The sequence below is a fragment of the Ovis aries genome, chromosome 21 (assembly GCF_016772045.2).
Source record: "Ovis aries strain OAR_USU_Benz2616 breed Rambouillet chromosome 21, ARS-UI_Ramb_v3.0, whole genome shotgun sequence".
NCBI classification, from domain to species: Eukaryota; Metazoa; Chordata; class Mammalia; order Artiodactyla; family Bovidae; genus Ovis; species Ovis aries.
Window position 1 is genome coordinate 33,918,268 of NC_056074.1, and position 27,234 is coordinate 33,945,501.

General features: G+C 55.0%; 1 protein-coding gene across 3 annotated transcripts; it reads left to right on the forward strand.

Moving 5' to 3' along the window:
• The first annotated feature begins 206 nt into the window (after window positions 1-206).
• Window positions 207-24,892, forward strand: ADAMTS15 (ADAM metallopeptidase with thrombospondin type 1 motif 15). 3 transcript variants are annotated; one of them, XR_006057561.1, is made up of 9 exons: window positions 207-1,490; window positions 13,082-13,214; window positions 13,410-13,577; window positions 13,775-14,058; window positions 17,334-17,511; window positions 18,983-19,164; window positions 19,271-19,446; window positions 21,548-23,404; window positions 24,372-24,892. XR_006057561.1 is itself a non-coding variant. In XM_004019832.5 (8 exons), the coding sequence occupies exons 1-8, from the start codon at window positions 534-536 to the stop codon at window positions 22,287-22,289; spliced, it is 2,820 nt and encodes a 939-aa protein (XP_004019881.4). In that variant the 5' UTR covers window positions 207-533; the 3' UTR covers window positions 22,290-24,892. The 3 variants fall into 3 exon arrangements, 1 of the variants encoding a protein (XP_004019881.4); XR_009597934.1 differs by having other exon boundaries at window positions 24,375-24,892; XM_004019832.5 differs by having other exon boundaries at window positions 21,548-24,892.
• Window positions 24,893-27,234: the final 2,342 nt, after the last annotated feature.

The window sequence follows — 27,234 nt, forward strand, 5'->3', positions numbered from 1 at the left end:
TTTGGCCAGCCCACGCCTCCTGCCTCAGCGCAACGCCACTCCCTCCCCGCCAAGTGGCTCTGCGCTCGGGAGGCGGGATCGAGTTCTTCGGTGGCCCCAGGAGGCTGCAAGCTTTGGGAGGCTGGGAGAGGAGGGAGGGAGAGCGCTGACTGGGCAGTCCAAAGAGGAGGGGGCCTTTAATAGGCTCGCCCAGCGCCTGGTTTGCTGCGCTGTGAACCGCTGGGGTTCGGAGAAGCGGCCGGCACCTCCCTCTAGCTCTCCGCTGCAAATCTTCGTCCTTGCACTTGACAGCGATTGTACTTAAGCTCCCAGGGCGCGCTCTGCTTGGAAAGGCACAGGTAGGAGGCGCGAGCTGCCCGGTGCATGCTCACAGCTCTGGGAGGAGTCTCCCTCCCTGGGGTTCTCCTTTCTGGGAGCTGCGGGCGGCCCGGGGCGTCGGTGGTTCCGGTGTGCGGGCTGCGAGGAGACCGTGCCGGCGGCCAGGGAGCCGGGCCGGGCCCTTCCGAGAGCGCGGCTGTGCGCTGCCCGGCGCCATGCTCCTGCTGGGCATCTTAATGCTGCTTCTCGCCGGGGCACCCGCCGGCGGCTCAGAGCCAGAGCGGGAGGTAGTGGTCCCCATCCGACTAGACCCGGACATCAACGGCCGCCACTACTACTGGCAGGGTCCCGAGGACTCCAGGGATCAGGGACTCATTTTTCAGATCACAGCGTTTCAGGAGGACTTTTACCTACACCTGACGCCAGATGCTCAGTTCTTGGCACCCGCCTTCGCCACTGAGCACCTGGGCGTCCCCCTCCAGGGACTCATCCGCAGCTCTCCGGACTTGAGACGTTGCTTCTATTCTGGGGACGTGAATGCCGAGCCAGACTCGTTCGCCGCCCTGAGCCTGTGCGGGGGGCTACGCGGAGCCTTCGGCTACCGGGGTGCCGAGTATGTCATTAGCCCGCTGCCCAACACCAGCGCGCCGGCGGCGCAGCGCAACAGCCAGGGCGCACACCTCCTCCAGCGCCGGGGCGTCCCCGGCGGGCCTCCCGGAGATCCCACGTCTCGCTGCGGGGTGGGCTCAGGCTGGAACCCCGCCATCCTGCGGGCCCTGGACCCTTACACGCCTCGGCGGATTGGCTTAGGGGAGGCTCGCAGCCGACGCAGGTCCGGGCGCGCCAAGCGCTTCGTGTCTATCCCGCGATACGTGGAGACGCTGGTGGTGGCGGACGAGTCGATGGTCAAGTTCCACGGCGCGGACCTGGAGCACTATCTGCTGACGCTGCTGGCCACGGCGGCGCGGCTCTACCGCCACCCCAGCATCCTCAACCCCATCAACATCGTCGTGGTCAAGGTGCTGCTTCTCGGAGACCGCGACACGGGGCCCAAGGTCACGGGCAATGCGGCCTTGACGCTGCGCAACTTCTGCGCGTGGCAGAAGAAACTGAACAAAGTGAGTGACAAGCACCCGGAGTACTGGGACACGGCCATCCTCTTCACCCGGCAGGTGAGTCGATCCGTCATCTCTTTGGATCCAGCCTCCATTTGTTTGGGTGGCGGGAGTCTCCGCCCTTAACTCTCCCAATGTCCTTTATGCCGCGCAGTCACCGCCTCACCCCCGAGTTTGAATTTCGTTGATCTCTTCCGACTGCCCCTTGGGCTTTTCGGGGGAAAGACTGCAGCTAGGCTCGGCGGAGCTCTGACTCGCGTGCATGCGGACGCACGTGGGCGGTGGGAGGAACGCCCGCTCCTTCGGAAGGTGTTGGCCCGGCGCGGCCAATGACGCCGAGGGGCCGGGACCCAGGAAGTTGCCGCCCCGGAGCCGCGGTTGGTCTGCACGGCCGATAGGGGGCGCCCCGAGGATGGTGTCGGAGAGTCCAGCCCTCCTTCAAGGGGGCGTCCGAGTCCTTCCGGACCCTCCTTCCCAGGCTTCCTCCTTCTGCTCGGGAACCTGCAAGCTGAGCGCCCGCTGTTCTTCTCGAGGGCAGCACGTTGCAGTCCTCTGTCCGTCTTGGGCCTGGGACGTCTGGATTGGGGTGGAGGGCTAGCTCGGAGTTTTTCGTGGGTTGCAGCGAAAGGACAGACTCAAGTACAGGGAGCATTCCCTTCTTCCTTGCTGCTTCTCCCTCCCCCGGGCACCGCGGGGTCTGGCTCCTCCCTGAGGCGGCTTCTGGCCTGTTCCGAGCAGGCAGAGTAGTCAGAGAGTTCGGAGTCTGGAGCTCCGAGTGGAGCTTTGCTCGGAGCTGAGCTGAGTTGTCGGGTATCCCTGTTGGCAGATCGGGGGATGGGGGACCTGGGCGCCCTGAGATAGCTCCGCCAGAGCAGGCTCACTGACACGTCCTGTGAGGGCTCCAGCTCCCGCCCCTGGCCTCGCGGAAGGAGTCAGCTCAGTGACAGAGCGCCCGCAGATCCCAGCTGCAGGGCTAGAAAGACACTGAGTCTTGGGATTAGAAAGGTCAGAATAACACATCAGAGAAGCCTTTGGTGCTATGGGTCTATTGACATTTTAGATTCATAGACTGGGTGCTGTGTTTTCGGAGTCTTGAAATTTCTCAGGTATGAGAGACCGAGAGGGAAGAGGGCATCTGCGTGACCCGCTTCCTCTGACCCTGGGAGCTGGGGCTTGAATCAGTGCCAGCCTCTCGCTTTGTTCATGTCATAACCACAGCCTTCGGGGGATGGCACGGAGCCCTCGGGTACCTGTGCGGTCCTGAGTCTCTGCTGTATTGCAGGTGGACTGGTGCGCACAGGGCTGGGGCAGGAGCCTTCCACACTGACCCAGCTGGCACAGCTGGGCCCTTCCTGGGCTGAACTTCCTCCTTTCCCAGCCTTCTCCTCCCACCACCTGGTTTCTCTAGGGAGGTCTTTGGCCTGAGTCTGTTTCCTTGTGCTCATTCTTCCAACTGAGGTCTGTGGAGCTGTCACTGCCCCACTCCTCCAAGTTCTTCCCTGAGTCACAGGGAAGCTGCAAGGGAGGGGGCCTTGACCTCTGCACACACAGAGCTCGGCAGTCAGATGGCTGGGGAGAGAGCAGAGGCCGTGAACAGGATCTCTTAATGGGGAGAGCAGCTGTTGGCCTACCTGCTACCCGGGATGCCCTGTGAAGGTTGCTCACTGGTCTAATGTAACAGACCTGTGTCTCTGCCGCCTCGTGGTGTGCCTCACTTTTGGAACCAGTCCTGGGAAAAGATCTCCTGCAGGAGTATAGGTCACGCTGTTGGAAGGATCAGCCTTGTGAAGCAGCAGCAATCAAATAGCGTGACAGCTTCTGTCTGTTGCTGGTGTGGGTTAGATTCCCCCCTCCCAGGGGGCCTTGTTGCCCATGCATATCAGGCACAAGATGTGTGGCCACTTGGGTCAGAAGCAGGGGTGTGTGCGGTGTGACCCCTTAGAAGCTGTCTTTTGCTTAGGCGTTGCGAGGGCAAAGCCAGAGAGTAGGGAGGCTGTGTTGGCAGGCCTGTCAAGCAGATACGTGCTTTATGCTTTAGAGCAAACATCTCTCCCCCACCTCCTCATCAGCACAGACTCTGGGGCCTGCCGCGTTCTCAGAGTCTTAGGAATGGCTCATTCCTGAGCTCCCGGGGGAAGATAGAGTATGAGATGAGAACGCCAGCATACAGCTGCGCTTTCTAGACAGAGGCCGGCGTGGGCTCCAGGATTCTGGAGCTACCTCTCTACGCCAACACAAGAGGGACTTTTGTCTTACTTTGTAAGTTAGCGTGTTAGTCGCTCAGTCGTGTCTGACTCTTCGGAACCCCATGGACTGTAGCTCACCAGGTTCCTCTGTCCCTGGGATTCTCCAGGCAAGAATACTGTAGTGGGTTGCCATTTCCTTCTCCAGGGGTTCTTCCCAACACAGGGATTGAACACAGGTCTCCTGCATTGCAGGTAGATTCTTTGCTTTTGTAAGGGTCAGGAGTAATCCTTTAAATCAGATGTGTGAGCGTCTCTGCTTATATTTATCAGAATATTGGTATAATTAATGGTTTTTTCAAACTAAAATTTGGAAAGAATTATATATGCATGCTAAGTTGCTTTAGTCATGTCTGACTCTTTGCGACCCCATGGACTGTAGCCCACCAGGCTCCTCTGTCCATGGGATTCTCCAGGCAAGAATACTGGAGTGGGTTGCCATGCTCTCCTCCAGGAGATCTTCTCAATCCAGTGTCAAAGCTGAGTCTCTTAAATCTCCTGCACTGGCAGGCAGGTTCGTTATCACTAATGCCATCTAGGAAGCCATATATAATTTGTTTGGATTAAGCATTTTTAGAAATGTGCTTATTTTGTAAATTACCTTTGTCTTTAAAGGACCTTGAACTGACAGGTACATTTAGAGTCACCTATTTCTTGGATCTCCCGGAGGTATTGGAAAAATGGTGTGATTGTCTCTGATCACATGGGTGTGTTTTTCACGGGGTGGAAGCAGTTAGGAAGAGGTTGGGCTTGGCCGAGACATATTTCCTCCTGTGATGACAAGGGGCAAGCAGCTCTGGGGTGCCCGGCGAAGAGCAGGAGAAGGGCTGGACGGGTGGATGTGGAGCTCCCTTCCAACCCCTCAGTGCTGCGGCGGTGGCAGCAAGCCTGGGCCAGGCTGTGGGAGCCTGCTGTCCTCTTGGCAGGCGGAGGGAGGGATGTGAGGTGTTGAAATCAAAACACTGGGAAGACGAGACCCAGGGAGGATCCTTTACTGTCTGCAAAGGAGGAACCATGGATCACACAGCAAGGATTTTGACAATTTGAGGAGTTTCCTTAAAGATTCAGAATGAGTCTAAGTTCCTGGAGGAAGAGTGCATGTTGGATTGTGCAAAGCGATCAGCTTCCAGCTCATAACAGCCGGGTGAGGTCACACGGAATTGGAACCAGGATCTGTGGAGAATGAGAGCCAGTTGTTCTGCGTGGACTTTTATTTCTATGAGAAGTTTCTATGGCTTCCGCTCTGCTGGGCAGGGGTCCAGAGGGACCACGCTTCCCTGGGTCTTCTCTCTTCTTTAGGTTGGATGCCTCTGCAGTTTGGGTAGCTCTGTGATTGGCTGACTTCCATTCATTTATCCATACATTCTCTTAACGCTTGCTGAATGTCTATTACTTGCAGTGCTTTCCTGGGCGTGGAGATACAGATACTCGTAAGATGTGGCCTCTGGCCCCCAGGAATTCACCGTGTGTCAGGGACCTCCAACAAGGAAACGACCAATACACTGTGGTGTGACTGCCTTGGTGAAGACCAATATCCCTCTTTGCTGGAGGCCAAATCATTCTCTTTAACACTGGTGTGCAGCAGCCGAGGATAAGGGACAAACAGATGCTGGATGGAAGGGCTGGCGAGAAAGAAGCAGGTAGTGTCGATGGGACAGGAAGCTTTCTTCCTTCTTGTGGGAGGCCCGCTCCTCCAGTCTCTGCTCTAGTTTGCTCCCTGTGATGTCTCCTCCATGGCAGTGACAGGTTTAAGGGTTTGTAGTTTGTGGGGTTTGCCCGCTTACTTCTTCATGCACCGGTTTTTCCTGAGAGCGCTGAGTACTGCGCGTGCTGCTCCCTCAGCTGCACCCTTCCCTGATTTCCTCCAAGCTCTCTTCTTCCTCTTGTAGGGTCTTCGAGGCAGGGTCTCTGTCATCCCCTTCCTCTCCTCACTCCTGCTCTTGCCTTTCTTCCTTTCACCGCTCAGGCTTGGCACTCGTCTTCCCATTCTGGCCTTGGGTCTTGTGGGGATGTGTATGTATACCATGTGTATATGTACAGCATAGATGTGTATATATAGCATCACTGACTCAGTGGACGTAAGTATGAGCAAACTCCGGGAGTTAATGAAGGACAGGGGAGCCTGGCGGGCTGCATTCCCTGGGGCTGCAAAGAGTCGGACATGACTTAGCGACTGAACAGCAAATCCGCATCCTACACCGCATAGGATCGATCAGCATTCTGGAGTCTCGTTTGGAATAGAGGCCAGTTCTTTCCATAATGAGCTAGATGCAACATGACAGTAAAGTTTAGTGTTCAGACAAAAAATGCTAATAGCAAAATGATAAATGTCTGTTATACATATCTATCAGTATAATACAGAGAATCATAATTTTGTCAAGATCTTTTTTTTGCTTGTTTCCGTTTTACCTTGTGTTGGTTTCAGGTGTACAGCAAAGTGAATCAGTTATATATATACACATGTCGTTATTGCCATTGTTTAGTTGCTAAGTCAAGTCCAACACTTCTGCGACCTCATGGACTGACTGTAGCCTGCCAGGCTCCTCTGTCCATGGGATTTCTCAGACAAGAATACTGGAGTGGGCTGCCATTTCCTTCTCCAGAGGATGGATCTTCCTGACCCAGGAAGAACTTGTGGCTCCTGAATTGGCAAGTGGATTCTTTATTGCTAAGCAAGCAGGGAAGCCATACATATATGTGTGTGTATGTGTGTGTGTGTGTACTTTTCCAGATTCTTTTCCCTTATAGATTATATACAGTAAAACCTTATTGTAAAATGACCTATTTTGTATATCTTAGTGTCTACATGTTAATCCCAAACTTCTAATTTATCCCTTTCTTAACCCTGTCCCCCTTTGGTTACCGTAAGTTTTTTTATATGTCTCTTGCTCTGTTTCTGTTTTGTAAATAAGTTTATTTGTATCATATTTTAGATTCCACATGTAAGTGATATCATATGATATTTGTCTTTCTCTGTTTGGCTTACTTCTCTCAGTATGGCAGTTTCTAGATTCATCCATGTGGCTGCAACTGGCATTATTTCATTCTTTTTTTTAATAGCTGAGTAATATTCCATTGTATATAGAGACTGTATCTTCTTTATCCAATCATCTGACAGTGGAATTTTAGGTTGCATTCATGCCTTGGCTGTCGTAAATAGTGCTGCTGTGAGCACTGGGGAGCGTGTATCTTTTGGAATAAGAATTTTTGTCTTTTGTCAGGATCTTTTTTGAAGTCAGCCTTGGAGGAAGATGTTAGCAGAGAGAGAGACAGAGACAGCTGTAGATTTGGTATTTAACAGTTTGTAAATCTTGATCACTCAATGGAAATTCAACCGCACTCCTTCTGGGAGGGAGGAGGCAGACAGCACGGAGGGGAGACGGTTCTCCCCGTCTGTAGGGAGATGGTTCTTCTGCCCCGTTTCTTACTTACAGCACATAAGGAAGCCAAGAGTGATGGGCCAGGGTGGGGAGGAAGTTTGGAGGGAGGAATGTGGACTGGAAACTTTTCTTTGCATTTTTAGACACTGGTTAGTCAGGAGAGCCAGCGAGATCTGTCCCCCATGGGTCCTGCCCCACCCCTGCCTCTGAACGTCTCACAGCTGTTTGCTGTGACACTTGCCTGGGTCGCGTGGAGTGATGGAAAGAACACAGGCATGGCGGCGGGCGGAGCTGACTTGGGATCTTGGTGCTTGCCTGTTTAGTCACGACACTGAATGTATCAGCTGTTTGAAGTTCTCTATCCTCATCCATAAAACAGGGATAATGATGCTGTGCAGGGCTGCTGAGGGGATGAGTTACTGAGTGTTCCAGGATCAGTGCCCTGTTACCATCACTGCCTTAGTCTGACCGTGTGTTTGCCGTTGTCCAGTTATTGCGGGTGGGCCCCTGGCTGGAGCTTGGGTTTAAGATGGCCCTGCTGCGAAGCCTTCTGCCCCATCCCCCTGCAGGTATGCCCTGACGCTTCCTCTCTGTGTGGAGACTCTGGGCTCTGAAGTGGCCAGTCCCAGTGATGTGTAAACTGCCTTCAAGCAGGGCCTCCCTGCGTCTGTGTAGCCCCTCTGATGGGGCCTTGCATGTTGCTGTCATTCATGGGGTGGGAGGACCCACAGAACCCTGAGTGCTCACATGGTTTCACCTTCCTTCTGGGGGATCGTTCCTCCATCTCTTGAGGTTGCTGCCTGCAGAGTCGGGAGAGGGAGCCTTAGGTTCTTTGGCATCGCATCGAGGCTCCTTGCCTCTGGCTTTGCCCTGGTGCACCACAGGGATGCGCTCGGCGTGTCAGGATGGGGTTGGGAGCCAGGCACAGACCCCTCTCCCAGAGCACTCTTGGCCCCTGAGCCTGCCTTCCCCTCTGCCCGGGTCTCTCCTGTCCTCTCCCCACTGGTGACCAGCCTGAGCTCTGGGGGCAGGGGTCCAGAGTGGACGACCTTGTCCTCTTGAGCCCCTGCCCAGCCCCTTCATTCTTGGAGGGCTCGTGCCCCGGAGGCAGCACACAGGCCTGGGGAGGATCAGGCTTCATGGCTTCACGGCCTGGGTTCAGCCCTTACTCGACCCTCCTTCCCTGTCTCTCCTCGAGCTCACTGCCGACCCCGGGCTGGTTACGCATGGTCTCCCGGGGCTCATCTGCAGACGGGGCCTGGTTGTGGCGCCTCCTTCACAAAGGTGCGGTGAGGAGTCCGACAAGCAGGTGAGGCGCTTAGAACAGCATCTGCCATATGAATGCCAGCGACCACTGGACATGGTACTCCTTGAAGGGATGGTTTCTGGAGAGAGTCTGGTCCCCTGCAAACTTTGGGTTCCCCTGCTTCCTCGCTGAGGGCATTCCTGGCTGATTCCCTCCATCTCTTGCTGTGACACCGTTCCATGCATCTCGAGGGATTTGTATTCTGGTGGAACAGAATTAGGCTTCCCTGGTGGCTCAGGCGGTAAATAATCCATCTGCCATGCAGGAGACCTGGGGGAACAGAACCTGCAGATACACACTGCTAGGACACCCCAGCCTCTTCTCACTAGGCTTCCTGAGTCATGCTGCCCAGACCCTGAACTGATAGATTTTTTTCCTTCTAGCAAAGCAAGGCCCTCTTGTCCTTGGGGACTGCAAACAGAAGTGGGTTTTGAGTTTGACGAGGAACTCCAGTGACGCATGAGAGAGATTCAGATGGGCAGCCGACTACAGGGGCCACGTTAATACCAGTGCAGTGGTCTCCCCAGTGGTGAGCTGAGCCCTAGCTCATGTGATACTCTCCAGACTAAAGGCCATGCTACCCTGGGTGTCCAAGGGGGTGGGTTCTGACTCCATTCTTTACTTCAAACGCAGAATGAGAGAGAGGCTGTGAAGAACGATGAGTAGGATTCTTGGAAGCTGTGATGTGGCTTGTGACCATGAGCATGGCCTCTCATGCTCAGAAATTCAGTGTGAGCAGGAAGTCTTCTGCCACATAAAAAAAGAACTTACTGTGCTTGATGTTTTAAATTAGCTTTTACTGGAGAATAGCTGCTTTACAAGGTTGTGTTAGTTTTTGCTGTACAGCGAAGTGAGTCAGCCACAGGTATGTGTGTATCCTGTTAGTTTCGGATTTCCTTCCCATGTAAGTCCCCACAGGTCACTGAGTAGAGTTCCTGAGCTGTACATTTCACTTTCGGTTCAGTCACTCAGTCGTGTCCGACTCTTTGCAACCCCACGAGAACCGCAGCACGCCAGGCCTCCCTGTCCATCACTAACTCCCGGAGTTTACCTAAACTCATGTCCATTGAGTCGGTGATGCCATCCAACCATCTCATCCTCTGTCGTCCCCTCTCTTCATACTGCTGGAAAACATCGAGCGCCTCAGTAGATGGTGGGGAAAGTGAGACGAGGTGGAAGGAGGACTGTAGGAGGGGTGGTGTGTGTGTGGCTCAGTTACTAAGTCACGTCCAATTCTTTGCAACGCCATGGACTCAGCCTGGCAGGCTCCTCTGTCCATGGGATTTCCCAGGCAAGAATACTGGAGTGGGTAGTCATTTGTTTTTCTAGGTGATCGTCCCAACCCAGGGATCAAACCTGGGTCTCTTGCATTGTAGACAGTCTCCTGCATGACAGGTAGATTCTTTACCTAACTGAGTGAGGTGCTATCCTTATTTGTTTCCAAACTGTGGCTCCAGTCCTAAATTATTGTTATAAAAAGAGACAGAAAAGAATGATCCAGGAGAATCAGGTTCTTGGCCAAGAGGATTCTTGGGTCCTTTGGAAAAGTGGCTGTGGCTACAAGAAGAATTGGCAAGTCCCCAGAAATAGTGAAGCAGGTGGCAACTGGACTGGGCGGTGCCTCACCCTGCAGGTGGAAGGACCCAGAAGCGGCTCTGATTCTGGAGACAAGCACCTCGTGTAAAGCAGTTAAGGCCGCTGGAGTACGTGTGAGATCCCTCCAGAAGGGTGGGGACTCAGTGCCACAAGGGAGGCATGGCGGGCCCTGCACAGTAACCCGTGGGGTTTGAAAGCAGGAGGTCCAGCGAGAGTCGCTGAGTCCTAAGCCGGGGCTGAGGGCCAGGCAGAGCCCTTGACGCCCAGCAGCTGGTCTTCCCCCCGCGACTGGCTGGCTCTTACGGCACGGCCACTCTTGGCTGCACCCCCGACCCTCAGGAAGGTTGCCGGCGCTTGCCTTCTTCCTCTTGTTTGATCCAGAGAAACTGCAGTTTCTTGATGGCAAGAACAGGTTGCTCCTGGCCAGGAGGGGCCTGCAGTGGCACATCTGCTGCAGAGAAAACCCGCCTCCCCAGAGAAAGGAGGACAAGAGAGAAGAGAGGGCAAGGAGAAAGCTCTCGGCTTCCAGGGCCTCTGGGCTGCAGAGGTGGGCTTCGCAGCAGCCGCCGGACCCTGGCCTGAGCTCTCGCTCTGCTCCAGCCTCTTCCACTGAGCAAGGCAGGGGCTGGTCCTCTGAGTCTCCTTGTGGGTGACTTCACGTTTCTGTGAGTCGCTTTTATTAGCTGCACAGTGTGCGTCGGCAGACAAGATCGGCCTTAGGTTTCCTTCCGCTGAGCTGACAAGGGGCAGAGGCTCACGGCACTTGGACTGTCTTGGTTCTCAGTGGGAGCTGGCCCTTCCAGGAGGGGAACAAGGCCCAGGGAATAGGCTGACTTGCCTGAAGGGACACGTCTGTGTCCTGATGGGTCAGGGCCAGCCTCTAGGTTTCTTGGTCTTCCCCTCTCCCACATGAGGCCCGTGCTGGGTGCCCATGATGACCTGGGGACTGACATGTCTGTGTTGTGATGGGCCAGGGCCAGGGCCAGCCTCTAGTCTTCTTGGTCCTGCCCTCTCCCACTCAAGACCAGTGCGGGGTGCCCATGGCGGCCCGGGGACAGTGTGACACGCTTGTCTGGCAGAGGCTGTCCCTGAAGGCTGTGATTGCCAGGCTGGAACTTCCAGGGGTGACCACCTCTGTGGGGTCCTGTGCTCCTGTGTCCCCCTCACTCTGCCCCTGCATGAGCCTTCCTGCCTCCCTTCCATTCCCGTCTCCCTTCCGTCCTCTGTCCCCAGGTCATTCTGTCCACCCAGACTGCTCCTCGGTGGCCATAGTCCTTGAACCACTGATGAGCTTCTTCTTCCCTACTTCCTGCCATGTCCTGACAGCAGATGTTTTCTGGGTTTCAGAACTCAGGGGCCGGGGCGGGGGGCGGAGGAAAGGAGAGCTTTCTGAGCCTTTGACGAGGAAAGGGTACTTGAAAGAGATGGAATCTGAGGTGTGCCTGGGGGGCTTGAAGAAGGGGCAGAGGTGCTGTGAGCGAGGGTGAGACGGCATTTCACTCACCAGTGACTCGGGTGTCCTCCGGTTTGGTCTGATCCCCTGGGGGTTCTCTGGCCAGAAGCCCCGTGAACTTGTGAGGAGCTGTGCCTGTCACCTGACCATGGGAAGCCAAGCCTGACTGCTCAGGTGGTAAACCTCTGAGTGCCTGAGATTAAATTTTGCTGATTTTCTGTACTATGACCGCATTTCCTCCTGTGCCCCCTGGCCCCACTTATGCCTCCTGGCTGCCTACATTTTCCCCACGTCGGCATGGGTGTGCATGCTCACACACGTGCACACACCCCTAGAGACATACAGCTGAGCACAGCTCTGTGTGTGCTGTGTGAGCTGCTGGGCTCCCCAGGGAAACACCAGTAGTGCTTTCTCCCCAGGGGGGCTCCAGAGGTGCTGGGTAAACAGCAGCGATGAGGCTGAAAGAGCCTGAGTGTCCAGACTCCAGATCCTGGCTGGGGCTTGAGCATCTCCAAGCTTCAGGGTAGTCTAAAGGGGGCGTCTGTGGGGAGGGTTGTGCTGAAAGCCCTACTCTGGGCTGGGTTGGAGGATTCCCAGGACTCTGCGTGTTAGGTGCAGACCCAAGGTCACCACCATGATGAGATGTGATCACGAGTCACAGCCTCCACCCTCAACAGATGCATGTGATAACACCTCTGCTTCTTTAGCCTGTGCTGGGGCACGTGAGATGCTGCCCGCAAACTTCTTGTAAACAGCCCAATGCCTTCCACAGTGCAGGCGGGGATAGGATGCAGGTAGCATCAGTGTCACCTGTTTAAAGCGACTTTTCAGGAGGAGCAGAATGTGCACAGGGGTCCCGTTCTCATCCTGCTCAGGGCGCCAAGGTTCCTGGCGTGTCACTGGCCCACAGTGCTCCCAAGCCCTGTGGGATGTGCTCCCTGAGGGCTGCTGGAGGCCCTGGCCCAATGCAGCTTGTTTCAGTACAAAAAGAGGGACAGCCCTTTCTGCTCAGGTCTTGTTCCCTGTAATGTATAGCCTTTGTAGCGGCTGTCAAGCCTGTCGTCCCCTGAGCTCTGTGGCCAGTGGAGTGGGGTTTGGATCTGGGCCTGCATCTGCCTCGCTCTGCCCCTCCCAGACGTAGCAGCTGGGCCTTGGGCAGGGCGGGCCCTTGGCCAGTGACCCGCTGGCTGAGAGTCTGAGCTTAATTCATGGTTGTCTGAAGGCCATCCCCCATTGAGGACCCAGGCTCCCAGAGCCGACTCTGCTGGGAGAGCGCTGGCTTTCCACCCCCTCCTGCCCAGTTAGCCATGACCAGAACCTCACCCAGCTGGGGAGCCCCTACTTCCTGGGCTGGAAGGCGGTCTCTTTAGGAAGCAGTGGTCCCTCTCATGTAATTATGGCCTCCTGATTTCCTCCCTGGGGCTTCCCTGGGTAGGATTTGGGCAGCAATTTCTCAGCTCGCAAGCCAGCAAGCTTTCCTCCTGAGGCCTCCTCCTGAGGCCTGGGCACATTCCAGAAAGAGCAGCTCGTAACCCCCTGGGCAAAGGGCCTGGCTGGGAGGTGATGGGTCCCCGTGGTCTGGGAGTGGGTTGAGTGTCCTTCTTTCTCAGTGGGTCCCCATGTTACATCTCTAACTCCCACTGGCCTCTGCTTCTCCCCGTCCTGGGCAGGACCTGTGTGGGGCCACCACCTGTGACACCCTGGGCATGGCCGACGTGGGCACCATGTGCGACCCCAAGAGGAGCTGCTCCGTGATCGAGGACGATGGGCTGCCCTCGGCCTTCACCACCGCCCACGAGCTGGGTACGCAGGGCTCTCAGGGTGGGGGTGGAGAGGGCAGGGCTCCCTTCTGCTCCCTCTGGGTGTGCTCTGCGCAGGGGTGAACATTTGTCTTTTTTCCCTCGCGGCCCTGTAGCAGGGGCTACCTCTTCTGGGTGGGCCTGCCCCGTGGGTCCCCCATGCCATGGCCCCCTCTGAGACCGCTCATCTCCCCTGCAGGCCACGTGTTCAACATGCCCCACGACAATGTGAAGGTGTGCGAGGAGGTGTTCGGGAAGCTCCGGGGCAACCATATGATGTCCCCAACACTCATCCAAATTGACCGTGCCAACCCCTGGTCGGCCTGCAGCGCGGCCATCGTCACCGACTTCCTGGACAGTGGGCACGGTGAGCGGGGCCTGGGGAGGCGGGCCGCCCGGCCCATCTGTCTTCTGTTACCCACCTCACTCTCGACCCGAGGAGCCAGGCTCTGGTGGGGCCCGTTCTGTGTCCCTGGCTTCATCCTCTCCCTGCCTTCGAGACCCCGCGCTGGCCATGGCTGCCTTTCTGGGCCCGTCCCTGATGAACATCCTCGGCTCCCGCAGGAGACTGCCTCCTGGACCAGCCCAGCAAGCCCGTCTCCCTGCCTGAGGACCTGCCGGGCGCCAGCTACCCGCTGAGCCAGCAGTGTGAGCTGGCCTTTGGTGTGGGCTCCAAGCCCTGCCCCTACATGCAGTCCTGCACCAAGCTGTGGTGCACGGGCAAGGCCAAGGGTCAGATGGTGTGCCAGACCCGCCACTTCCCCTGGGCAGATGGCACGGGCTGCGGCGAGGGCCGGTTCTGCCTCAAGGGGGCCTGTGTGGAGAGACACAACCTCAACAAGTACCGGGTGAGTGGGCTGCAGCGGCGCGGAGGGGCGGGGGCGGGGGTGCCCGGGAGCCTCCCCAGGGGACCAGCCCGACACAGACTGCTGCGTGGCTGTAACTGCGTCAGTGCTGCATGTGTCTCCATGACTGGCAATGGTCCTGTCCCCTCCTTGATTCTGAGACTGGAGAAAAATGATGTGGCCAGTCAGGGAAGCTGGCAAGCCCTGAGCTGCACCCCATCTCTTTGGGAGGGTCTCAGGACCCAGACTCCAGCCCCTGAAGCTCCGACTGGCTCGTGACCTGCTCTTCATTTCTACCTTCTTTGGGTAGTTCATGGCCAGGGAGCCTAAGGTGCACCAGGCTCACTTGTTACATCCTGGACTTAGCTTCAGTTTCTGTTGTGATTTGTCGTTTTTGAAGTTGAAACATAAATGAATGAAAGTTATTTTTTTCCTGATAAATAGGAATACCGACCAAACCGGAACAAATTCAAAACCCAGATATTCTCTGAATAATAAGAGTTTTATATTCTTCAGATCTTGGGTTGGGATAGCAAAGGGATTGGCACTTTTCCAGGCAGGAGGTCCACCCTAGATCCCTAGATCCTCGTGGGGACTGTCCGTCCATCTTCTGCCTCAGCCCTGGTCACAAGAGATCTTGCCTTGGGGTTTTTATGTGCTCAGAGGAAACATGATGAAAAAGCATTCATCAAATACTTTATCAATTTCCCTGAGATGGGTGTGGTACAGAATTCTGTAAAATCTTCTGTTTTGGGAATATACATTTAATTAAAACTTCACTCATTAGGCAACAACCCACTGTATTCAGGGTTCCGGGTGGTCAGAAAAACAGAGAAAACATGGGCCACGTCAGAAAGCACACAGTCTAGTGGGGAAATTGGAAATGTGACCGTCATCCGAGGAGTGGAAGAGCGTACCCTGTGTGTTGAGACAGAGCATGACACATGTTGCAGAGAACAAGGATGAGAGACCACTGATGATTGCAGGGGCCAGAAAAAGCCCTGATGAGGAGGGTGAACTGGAAGAGAGTCATGAGGGATAAGTAGGGTCTCAACGGGCAGAGATGGGGCAGAGTCCGGGAGGTAGGCTGAGCTGGAGGCTTGTGGGGATCAGTGCTCCACTGGGGATATCTTTGAGAGGGTGGTTTGGAACCAGCCAGAGGCTGCCTGGACTCCTAGTCTGCTGCACAGAGGCTGGGAGTTCTTGAAGACAGGCCAGTCACGGCCAGCTCCTTCTCTTGGGAAGAAGAATCTGGAGGGTAAAGAGATAGGTGAAGAGGATGTTGGGTATAGGAAATGTGATGTGAGAGGCACTCTGGACCTCTCAGTCCATCAGCAGCCAAATCCACTTCATCCTCAACCTCATTTCTGAGCAGACTGTTGCTTCCTTACCGTGGCCCTTTAGGGAGTCACTGCCTCAACAGTCAAGGTCAAAGCACAGAGCTTATTAATCACCCCAGTGACCTAGTTCAGGAATCCCACTCTGTCCATTGAGGCCCCATTTCCCCCAGTTTAACTGCCTCTAGTTTCTGAACTCCAGCAATTCTTCAAGTCCCTTTTATGTACAGTCCATCCGCTGATGTGACCATCTTTCCATCGTCCCTCACGCAACTCAGATCCTCACCAGCCTGTTACTGAGTGGAGACGTGGTGGTCCAGCATTGGAATCACTCCTTCACAGACACTCCCCTGCCCCATCCCTACTCAGTGTATTCACAGGGCTCAGCCAGGCCCCAATGGCATCTGACTCTCTCCCATCCCCAGTGGTGCCGGCCTACCTTGCCAGGACCAGCCCCACCTCCCTCTCCCCCACCTGCTTTAATCCCATCTGCACAGGTGCACAGGCTTCTTTTTATTGTTTGTCTTCCCTGCTGGGATGCATTTGCTTTGAAGGCAGAGATTTGCTTCTAGTAACAATTCAACAAATACTGGGCAAATGAATGATTGGATGGTGCATGGCAGAAGTGTTTCCAGGTAAACAAGAAGAAGTTTCCATGCAAGAAGAAGTGATGCCAGGTAACACAAAGTAGCATCATCTCAGAAGCCACAGGAGCAAAGTTAAATATTGAAGACTGGGGACCACAGGCCTGGGCATGGACTCTTTCAGTCTTTAGGGGGTCACTGCTGCCTTGGCCAGGGGCTCCTGTGGTGCAAGGCACAGCAGAGGCAGCAGGTAGAAAGAGCAGGTGTAGCTGACTCTCTGAGAAAGGGAAGGGCTGAGTTGGGGTGGGCTCTGATTTGAGGACAAGGCAGGGTTAAGGGAAAGTGTTCTTCTGCAGGATGAAACAGACACGCTGGCAACAATGAAACAGAAACTTTCTGACAGAGAACAGTTGGGAGAAATGCTCTGAGCACCTACAGCAGTCACAGTGGCAGTCTCCTCCTGGGCTGGTGGCTTGGGATGATCTGTGGCCGTGTCCCCACCCCAGCCTGTACAGCGGGGCCTCACCCCCTGTTGCCCACCTCATGAGTTTTCAATGCCGAGAACTTAACTTTACTGTCATCCCAAGAAAAACATAATGAAGATTATAAATTCTCTATCCTCTCTCCACCCTCTTGAAAAGTAAAACACTGTATAATTCACCCCAAAGCCAAATAGACTTTGAGGATTGCTTAGTAGTCTCCTCTCTTTATCTCCTCTGAACACAAACATTACATCTGCTTGTAGCAAAACTTTCACAAATGCAGCCCCAGACTGAGGTGACAACCAATCCGGTTTGGTGAAAAGTCTGAATTATAGAAACCTCACAGATGAGACTATTCGGATATCTGTCGTGACACGGTTTACTGGCCACTGTAGACCCAGAGACTCTTGTAAGGACACTAACAATATGTGAAGAGGAGCCTTGCGCTCCTGGGAGGTGGCCAGCATTGGCCTAGGAAACATCACACAGGTTGCATCACTTCAGCCTTCCACTTGACCTTGACCTGAGGTCAGATGTGCTGGTTCCAGTGTTGCACATGAAACCCCTGGAACTTAAGGAAGCTTTTCTGCTTTGCTCAAGACCACCCATGCGGTGAGGGCACAGGTGGAGCGTCCCTGACCGACTACAGCCAGGAGCCCCATCCTCCCGTGCGGCCTGGCTTGTAACTGGGAGTGGTGGCCATTTGCTCATCTCCAGGCTACAGTGTGGTGTGTGTCCCGGGCCTGGAAACAAAGCATTTTTCGTTCTGATGGGGGTGGGATGGTGGAGACGGTCCCCATGAAGCTCTCCTGTAGGATCCCGGTGTGCGTGTGGTGCCTGGACCCCTCAAGAGTGTAATAGTCCCTTCCTCGCAGGTGGACGGCTCCTGGGCCAAGTGGGAGCCCTACGGCCCCTGCTCGCGCACCTGTGGAGGGGGCGTGCAGCTGGCCAGGAGGCAGTGCAGCAACCCCACCCCTGCCAATGGCGGCAAGTACTGTGAAGGGGTGAGGGTGAAGTACCGCTCTTGCAACCTGGAGTCCTGCCCCAGCTCAGGTGAGGAGGGGGTGCCCGTGGTGCGGCTGGGGAGGTGGGCTGGAGGCCACAGAGCTACTTCAGCCGAGGCCCTTGCCCCTGGGGCAGAGTCTGCAGGCGCAGAGGTACCTCGTGGTATCATTTCTCTGCCCACTCACCTCTGCCAGGGCTGTTATCCTCTGAGGCCGAGGCTGGAAGGCTAAATGGTCCAAGGGGGACAGGACACTAGAACCCTCTTAGTTAAGCACTGACAAGCCCATCTTCATAAGCAGGAATTCTTTTAAACAGGTTAGCTTTTAATTTATGTGTTTTCTAAGAATAATCCTTTGCAATAACAATAGCAGAATGAAAATAAAATGGTTTAGAAAAAAAAAAAAAACTGTTACATATCCCTTGTTTGACTTTCCTATAGACCATGATCAGCTCTCTGTAATTTGCTGGGATAAAAGTAAATTACATCTTTTCCACATTCTCAGTTTCTTGCTATTTTTATGAGACTGGAATAGATACAGCCCAGTTTAGAACTCAGAGATGGGTCTTACTTACATATGAGCAGGAATTCTTCATCCAAGCCTCTTGAACTTGGGTGGGGGAAGATGACATCTCTATATCTATTAACTTTTTAATCTAAAATTTAATAATATTTTCGGTTAGAAATTTAGTATTTTTGTTTGTTTGTTTTTGCTAACCTCTCCACCTAAAATTTAGTATTTCTCTTAGTTAGGCAATAAACTGTAATGCTGGTCTGTGGCTCTGCCACTGCTAGAAATCCCAGGTATTTTCATATGTTACATATTTCCAGTTGTGGCAGATTTCTCAAAATGCCATTTGTGCTCATCACCACTTCACACTTAGATTTTTTTTTAAAGCTTTTAAAAAGTATTTTACTTTATTTTTTGGCTGTGTGGCATGGCTTGTAGGACCTTTAGCTTCCCGATCAGCGAAATAACCCTTGCCCCTTGCAGTGGAAGCTGGAGTCTTAACACCTGGACCTCCAGGGAAGACCTCCTGGTTGGTTTTTAGACTCATCATTGAATTTTGTTATATAATGAGTTAACAAGGAAGCACATGCATCACAAATATGTTTCAAAATATATTGATTGTTGTGTGTTAATATATAATTGGTATCCTTTGTAATCTATGTATGTATTTTATGCATTTAGGAACATTCCGTAAACAGTCTCACTAGGTCACTGAAGGCTTCTATTTAGGATTCCTGTTGTAGAGGGAATTTAAGGCTGGACCACTGGGGAAGGCGGCACATTGCCTGGGGGATGCATGATCATTTGTATCCTGCCTCCTTTGGTCCCAGTCTGCACTGGTCCTTTGAGATGGGGTGGTTTCGGTGATGAGGACCACTCAGCCAAGGGTGCAGAGGAGCTGTTTAGAGCTGAGGGAGGCTGAGCAACCACACGGGGCGGGTTCCTATTCTTTGCCCTCTCCCCCACTGCCCCTCCCTTTAGCTTCCTGCGTGTGCTTCCTTCCTCCTCAGCCTCTGGCAAGAGTTTCCGGGAGGAGCAGTGTGAGGCCTTCAACGGCTACAACCACAGCACCAACCGGCTCACCCTGGCCGTGGCCTGGGTGCCCAAGTACTCAGGTGTCTCCCCACGGGACAAGTGCAAGCTCATCTGCCGAGCCAATGGCACCGGCTACTTCTATGTGCTGGCTCCCAAGGTGGGTGAGCCCGGGCAGGAGGCCGGGGGACGGGGGTACACAGTCTTAGGGAGCATCGGGCTGAGCTGCCCCTGTTTCTCTTCTCCCTGTCTGGGGGGCCCTGCAGGTGGTGGACGGCACGCCTTGTACCCCAGACTCTACCTCAGTCTGCGTCCAGGGCAAGTGCATCAAGGCAGGCTGCGATGGGAACCTGGGCTCCAAAAAGAAGTTCGACAAGTGTGGGGTATGTGGAGGAGATAATAAGAGCTGCAAGAAGGTGTCAGGACTCTTCACCAAGCCCATGTGAGTTCTGGGCCCTGGGGGTGTGTCCAGGACAGGGAGAGGAGGGATGGGGGTGGGAGGGGAGGAGTTACCCCCAGGCCCTGGAACCTTGGGTTCAATTCAGTTCAGTTCAGTCGCTCAGTTGTGTCCGACTCTTTGCGACCCCATGAATCGCAGCATGCCAGCCCTTCCTGTCCATCACCAACTCCCAGGTTAGATGGGGTTAATGTCAGATCCTGGCCAGCACCCTTGCTGTGGAGGCCACTCATGCTCGCCCACGAGAGTGATGTTCATTCATTCATTCATCCAACAAAGATGGAGTCTTGAGTAGGACCCTGCTTAGCGGGAGATGATATTTAGGGAGACAGTAAAGTCATTAGGGCCCGTCTCGGGTCCTAGAGTGAGACTGACCTATGTTCAGATCCCATTTCCCACTTTCTTGATGACCCTGGTCCAGTGATGCAATCTCTAGGCTTTCAGATTTCCCCACTTGTAAAGTGAGTCTGGTGCTAGTGTATTTCCAGTCTACTATTGTGAAGGTTAAGGGAATTAATTCGAGTAACATGCTTAGCATAGTACCTGCTGCTGCTGCTGCTGCTGCTGCTGCTAAGTCACTTCAGTCGTGTCCGACTGTGAGACCCCATAGACGGCAGCCTACCAGGCTCCGCCATCCCTGGGAGTCTCCAGGCAAGAACACTGGAGTGGGTTGCCATTTCCTTCTCCAATGCATGAGAGTGAAAAGTGAAAGTGAAGTCGCTCATCATGTCCGACTCTTAGCGACGCCATGGACTGTTCCAGGCAAGAGTACTGGAGTGGGTTGCCATTGCTTTCTCTGAGCATAGTACCTGGTGCATAATAAATGCTCACTAAATGTTCTTGATGTTGATTAAAAAAAAAAAAAGTACCTGGGGCTAGATGTGACAGTCTCCCTGATTCCTGAGCATGAGGCCCTGGCCTTGGGATGGGATGAAGGCAAGAATAGCAATAAACTTTAGGGAGATCGGGGAGTGAGCAGCTGGTGTGAGGGAGCCCCCTCCCTTGGACATGGGTGCCTGGATCATCTGGAGAATTGTCCCAGCAGAGCCTGGGCTCCTGGCTTTCCAAGGTCCAGCACAGCCCCTTTCTTCAGGGGACTGTGCTCCTTGGAAAGTCCAGACCCACTCTCTGGAAGAAGAGGAGGCAAGCAGAGCTCCTGCTGTCTCAGTTGAGGGGGTATGGTTGGCTCTGAGAACTTGGGGGTCCAAATGCTGCTGGTGGGAAGGCCTTGATGGCTGTCCAGGAGCCTCCACTCTCCCCCCAGACACAGTGCCCTCTGTCGAGCCCTGGGTGCAACCTCTCTGGGTGCTCAGACACTGAGAGCCAATGGCGTTGCAGTCTCAGGGACCTGCAGGGGAGACCTGGGGAGGGGAATTAAAGGTAGACCCCCTGACTTGTTTCACTAGCTAAATGGCAGGTGTCCCTTTGATAGACTAGTGGAGCCAGAAGGAGCCTAAGACATCAGTTCTTTTAACCTGCTCATTGTGTAGGTGAGCTGTGGAGCCCAGAGAGTCTGATTCACTTGAAGTCACCTGGGAGCTGACACCCCAGCCAAGGCTTGGTCTGGGTCCCTGACTCTGGGGCCATATACCTCTCTGCACTCAGGTGGTGCTAGTGGTAAAGAACCGGCCTGTCAATGCAGGAGATGTAGGAGACCTGGGTTGAATCCCTGGGTTGAAGATCCCCTGGAGGAGGGCATGGCAACCCACTCCATTATTCTTGCCTGGAGAATCCCATGGACAGAGGAGCCTGGCAGGCTGCAATTCATGGACTTGCATAGAGTCGGGACACAACTGAAGTAACTGAGCACGCACACACAACTCTACGCACAGAGCCTCCCCCTAGCCTGCTCCTCCTCCTTCCTCTCCACTGCCTCTGGAGGATCTGGTGGTGGGTGAGGCAGCCTCACCACCACTTGGTGTGTGTGACCCTGGACGGGGCCAGGCTATGGACTCTGCTACCTGCGTGAGCCGCTGGGGGCTTTGAGGAAGAGGAACCTATCTCGGGGCGGAGGGCAGCGGGGTCATGAGGTGGGCAGCAGGGTCATGAGGCCTGCAGCCCTCTAACACGCATCCTTCCACCGCAGGCATGGCTACAATTTCGTGGTGGCCATCCCAGCAGGCGCCTCCAGCATCGACATCCGCCAGCGCGGCTACAAGGGGCTGATCGGAGACGACAACTATCTGGCCTTGAAGAACAGTCAAGGCAAATACCTGCTCAATGGGCACTTCGTGGTGTCGGCCGTGGAGCGGGACCTGGTGGTGAAGGGCAGCTTGCTGCGCTACAGCGGCACGGGGACCGCGGTGGAGAGCCTGCAGGCCTCGCGGCCCATCCTGGAGCCCCTGACGGTGGAGGTGCTCTCTGTGGGCAAGATGACGCCGCCGCGGGTCCGCTACTCCTTCTACCTGCCCAAGGAGCCCCGGGTGCCCTCCGTACACCACAACAGCGTCCTCAGCCTCTCCAACCAGGTGGAGCAGCCAGACGCCCAGGCTCCTGCGCGCTGGGTGGCAGGCAGCTGGGGGCCGTGCTCGGCCAGCTGCGGGGGCGGCCTGCAGCGGCGGCCAGTGGACTGTCGCGGGTCCCCAGGGCAGCGCGGGGCATCCACTTGCGATGCTGCACACCGCCCGGTGGAGACGCGCAGCTGCGGGGAGCCCTGTCCAACTTGGGAGCTGGGCGCCTGGTCGCCCTGCTCCAAGAGCTGTGGCCGGGGGTTCAAGAGGCGTCCACTCAAGTGCATGGGCCACGGAGGGCGGCTGCTGGCGCGCGACCAGTGCGACCTGCGCCGGAAGCCCCAGGAGCTGGACTTTTGCATCCTGAGGCCGTGCTGAGCCAGCGGCCCTCCTGCCCACTGTCAGGCCCATCATGCTGCCGCCTCCCTGCTAGCTGCCCACACAAGGCAGCGGCCCAGGGCCCAGGCCATGAGGTCACCCACATCCAGGGACAAGGACCTGGGCGGGGAAGCGAAGTCACGAAGGCACAGTCTACCTCACGCCCGGCTCCTCCGGGGCCAGCCTCACGGCGAAGCTCAGAGGGGTGCAGAGCTGGGCAGGAGGCGCGGGCCCAGCCTCCCAGGGACAGGAGGATGGACAGGCGCCTCCCAGCAGAACTTCAGGGACCACGCTCCCTACAGGGAGGTCGCAGGCTGCTGGAAGAGCCACGGCCCGGCAGCGTGGCACCCTCAGGGGGCCCCAGGGCTCTGAGCCATCTCTGAACAAGGCAGGTCTTTTTGGTGCTTTCAGCCACTCTCTTTCCTGCCCGACCTGGACTGAACAGTGAAAACTGGCTGGAGGGTGGGCAGAGCTGAGGGGCGGGGGCAGGGCAGGTGTAACTGGAGCCTGGGCCACTCCATGTGGAATGAGGTGTGTGTAGGGGTGGGGAGCGGCCTGGGTGCATCTTCCTTCCTCTCTCGGCTGTCCGTCCGAGGGCTCCCTCTCCTCCCAGTGTCGTCTGGCCACCACACTAGTGGGAGGGCTTGTGTGCCGGTGTCCTCTGAGGCTTTGCAGGTGGAGGCAGGTGGTTAGCATGGAGATTGTCGTCTTCTTCACGAGGGATCCGACCATCCTAAAGAGATGCTGAAACTTTCAAGGGGTGACAGGTTCTGTTGCTGAAGCAGTGACTTTGAAGGGTGATCTGGGAGGGTCTGCTGTCTTGGGGGCTAAGCTTTGAAGGCATGTCACCCTAGGGAGGGAGGAGAAGGCCCCAGTTCTGATGACTTCTTCCTCCAGGGAGGCAGGTATAAATAACGCTGTTATCTTAAACCAGCATTGCCATGGTGCTGACCCCACTGGGGGGACGTGGGACACGCCCAGAAGGGCCAGGAGTCGGACATCCAGGAGGACATCGTCTGAAGAGCCGCAAGTGGTCTGACCTGGGAACCGTCCCACTGCATCGCAGGCCACAGTTTCTGCAGTTGGATAACGGGGTTCACTGTTTGCTACCTCAGGTCTGCTCTCTGAGTACACACCCTTCCCTTCCCAGGGCAGTGGTGACCCTGGTGCTTCCAGCAGCCCCGGCTGTCATCCTCCATAGACTGAGCTGCCCAGATGCAGAGATGAACTAGGGTGCCTGCTTCCTGCCTCCCACAGCCTGGCCATCCCCCAGGCCCCCAAATGCGACAGGGTCTCTCTCTTCAGGTGCCTTGGGGACAGGTTTCAGGAGGCAGCAACAATCAGTTAGCTGACCCAGGGGCCCTTGGTGCTGCTGGAGACTTGTCTGTCTCAGAGATACGGTAGGGGAATGGAAACCAGGATATTTCCTACAGCTCCGAGTGGGAAGATGCTTTGGGCTTAGAGCTTCTTTGGCTGAGCAGGGTATTTCTTGAGGGTGCGGCTGCGCTAGCACGGACACCAGAGATTCTGGTTCTGAGTGCAGGTGGCGAGTCCTGGACCCCAGTGAGGTGACAGGCAGTCAGCACTTTTATCGGGTTTCCCTGCAAGTCAGAGTCTGCAGACCAGCGGGCCAGCCGGTGAGCCTGGGACGGTGTTCTAACCCTGGTCTAATGCTGGCTGAGCCCTTGAACAAGCTCCTACTGGGGGCAGAGGGCAGGTGGGTGTCTTAGGCTGGGCTGCTCTCACCCTTGAAGGCAGAGAGGATGAATCCCCTTCCCGCCTGAGTGAACGCTGGGGGGCTGCAGGGCAGAGGTGGACCCCCGCTAGCTGACGATAGCACCGCGCCCCGCGCTCGGTGCACCCCTCCCCGGTGAGGAGAGCCGAGGTGGCGCGGGGGCGTGCAGAAAGGTGGGTGGGAAGGGAGAGGCCGTCTGTGGGGGCGTCTGGCCCCTAGCAGAGCGGCTTGAGGAATCATTTTAAGGAGGGATAACCAATCTTTTTCCTGATACAAGCTGGGTCTCAAAGCTCTTTTCTGTTGTGATGTTTTTCTTTTACCTTTTTTTTTTTTTCCCCTTTGAAAAGAAGCACGAGCAAGACAAGTTGGGACGTTATGTCTTGTCTGGGACCATATCACTAATCCAACCATGCTCTCCAAGAACATACTCTTCTCTATGAGCAGAGAGAAGCCTCAAGGCACAGGTTTCTGGTGACGGAGCAAAAAGTTACGGTGATCTCTTGTGTCTGCGGAAGAAGAGGAACGTGCTGGGGGCTGCAATTGGGTGGGGCATGCAACCAGGAAGGGTCTGCCCGTCACGTGCACTGACTGGAGGAGCCCCTCCTCGCGGGTCTTGCTATGTTGGGGCAGGGGTGGGGAGCTGAGGATGAGTGGAAGGTCCTGAATGTCCTCGGCCTGGGTGCTGGCTCTCAAAGGCGCTAGACACTGTCACTGACAGAGCCCCTCATGTGTTTGGTTCTTTTGCATTCCGGGTGCTGTAGGATGGAAGGACCTGGGTGCTGGCGGGGCTGTGTATACTGTGTATACGTGGGAGCTGGCTGCTGCGGGGACGACGGCCTGCTCCCAATAAAGTTGTATTTAAGACCCATGTCCTGCCTCCATGCCTTCATCTTCTCTCTACATACCTTCTCTCAGCACCCGCTGAGGGCCAGACCTTGGGTCCCTGCCCCGTGCAGTGAGCGCCCAGGCTGGAAAAGATCCAGGTGGTGATAGGTGCAGTGAGTGCTAAGGGGGTCGGCCTGGGCTGAGCAGGAGCACTGCGTCTGGGGGAGTGGGGGGTAGGGGAGGGATCAAGGGAGGAGGGCTGATGGGGAGGGGCATACTCTGCTGAGCGAGGGCTGGGGGTGGGCGCTAGAAGGAATAGCTATGCAGGCAGCCTGAGGGGTGTGGCCTCTGGGGCTAGACTGAGGTCAGGGGGCCCAATACGCTACCTGCCTTAGGAGGGATCCCAGATTTCCAGAGCGAAAGCTTCATTCCGTCTGGAGAACATTTGCTTCTTCCTAGTTCCGGTTTGGTCGGACGATGCTAGATTTCCAGACGGGGCAGAGGCGTGACATATTTTAAAGAACATCCAACTAAGAGTTGAGAAACTTGCAGTGATCTCAGATCTGAGACGGTCTCTGGAGCCCCATTTCCTAATCTGCCCAGTGAGGGAGGGGGTCCATGAGATTTAGGAGGAAGGTAGATTTCCTATTTCTTCAGAGTGTGTTCAGGTTTATAGTCTGCGTTTCCAGGCACAGGTAAGCAGTCAACTTTGGTGGGTGACTATTTGGTTTTAATTTGGGATTCAGAGATGGGTGGGCTTCTTCTGGAGAGGGGTCCAGGGTGAGGGGCCAGGAAAGGGGCTTGGACAAAGCTTTGGCACTTGACAGAAATTTCTGGTGGAAGGAGCAGGGGGCCAGAAGAGCCTGCCTGGCTCTCCAAGCTACTGGGAGCCTGGACAGGATTCAGAAGGGGTTGTTGGGGTTGATGTCTCAGCTGGCAGTCAGCAACTGTAAGATCTTTGTGAAATTACCCAAAATGTTGTCACATTTTTGGGGTTGTTATTTTTGTTGCCCCTCCTGTTTTCCACTGCAGCAATTGCCAGTAAAAGCTCTGAGAGGAAAAGTTCCCATGGGTTGGAGGGTAAGGGACAAGCTGTTTCTCTACCTGCAACACTTTTGACACCAAATTTATGTTTTTTTTTTCTCCCCCCCTTGCCAACCAATTTCTAGCTCTCTGGATACCAACAGGGTGTCCTCTAGTTAAAGTCATTTTGGGAATTAGCATCAGTTTCCACAGGTTAAAGCTCTGTCTCACAAGATTGCCCACACTTCAGAACCAATCACAAGTAATGGGCCCCCAGGGCCCCCATACTTCTGACTTACTTGGCTACAAAGCATGAATCCCTCTCAGTTCTGAGCTGGAACGGCTCACGGAAGTGAGGGAAACGTTAGCTTATGTTTCCTGGTTGATCACAGAGGACATGATGAAGGACATAGGCAAACAGGCGAGGAGGTACACAGGGCAAGGTCCAGGAGGATCCCCACGCATGTGGGCTTGGGGCTTGTCGTTCTCAGCATGTGGGTGTGTCGACCAATCCAGAATAGTTTCCCAACCATACAGTGTGCTCCCATCTGCATAGCTGAGGGATTTTTATGGAGGTTTCCTCACATGGGAAACTCCAAGGATTTAGGAGCTCTGAACCAGAAACTAGCATCAAATGACAGAACAGAAGGATGCCTCTAGCATCTGTCACCCAGGAAATCACGACTGTTTTAGGAATTCTGTATCAGGAACCAGGCGACAAGGACCAGCACATGTATTTCTTATTGTGTTGCAGCAAATAAAAGAGGAAGCAGAGGGACTTCCCCCGTGGTCCAGTGGTTAAGACTTTGTCTTCCAATGCAGGGGCTGCGGGTTTGATCCTTGGTTAGGGAACTAAGATCCCAGGTGCCTTAGAGGCCAAAAAACCAAAAACATAAAAGACAACAGAAGCAATATTTTAACAAACTCAGTAAACTCATTAAAAATGGTCCACAGGGAAAAAAAGTCTTAAAAAAGAAAAGAGGGAGAGCAGAAGTCTGCGTCCCACCGGCAGCCAGACTGGGGGCTCGGAGGCACCTCTGTCAAGGTGCCAGAGGCAGCGACTTACACTGAAGCACGGAGAGTAGACCAATCTGCCTGTGTTTTTGGGCTTCCTGGAGAAGGATGGAGTGTCCTAACCTCCCTGGCCTTTGAAGAGAGTCAGGAACAGTTTGCTTCGTAATTCCTCCTCGGGAGAGGAATGTCTTCTTGCCAAAGTGGAGAAAAAGCCTCTATAATTGCATAAAGGTCTCGACTCCCTGGGCCGCGCTCTCCTGCCCAGTGAGCCCTGGCTGCCCCAGCGGTTGAGCTAGCGCAGCCCGTGGCCGCGTGTGTGACCCCAAGTCTTTCCATGGCCCTTGGCCT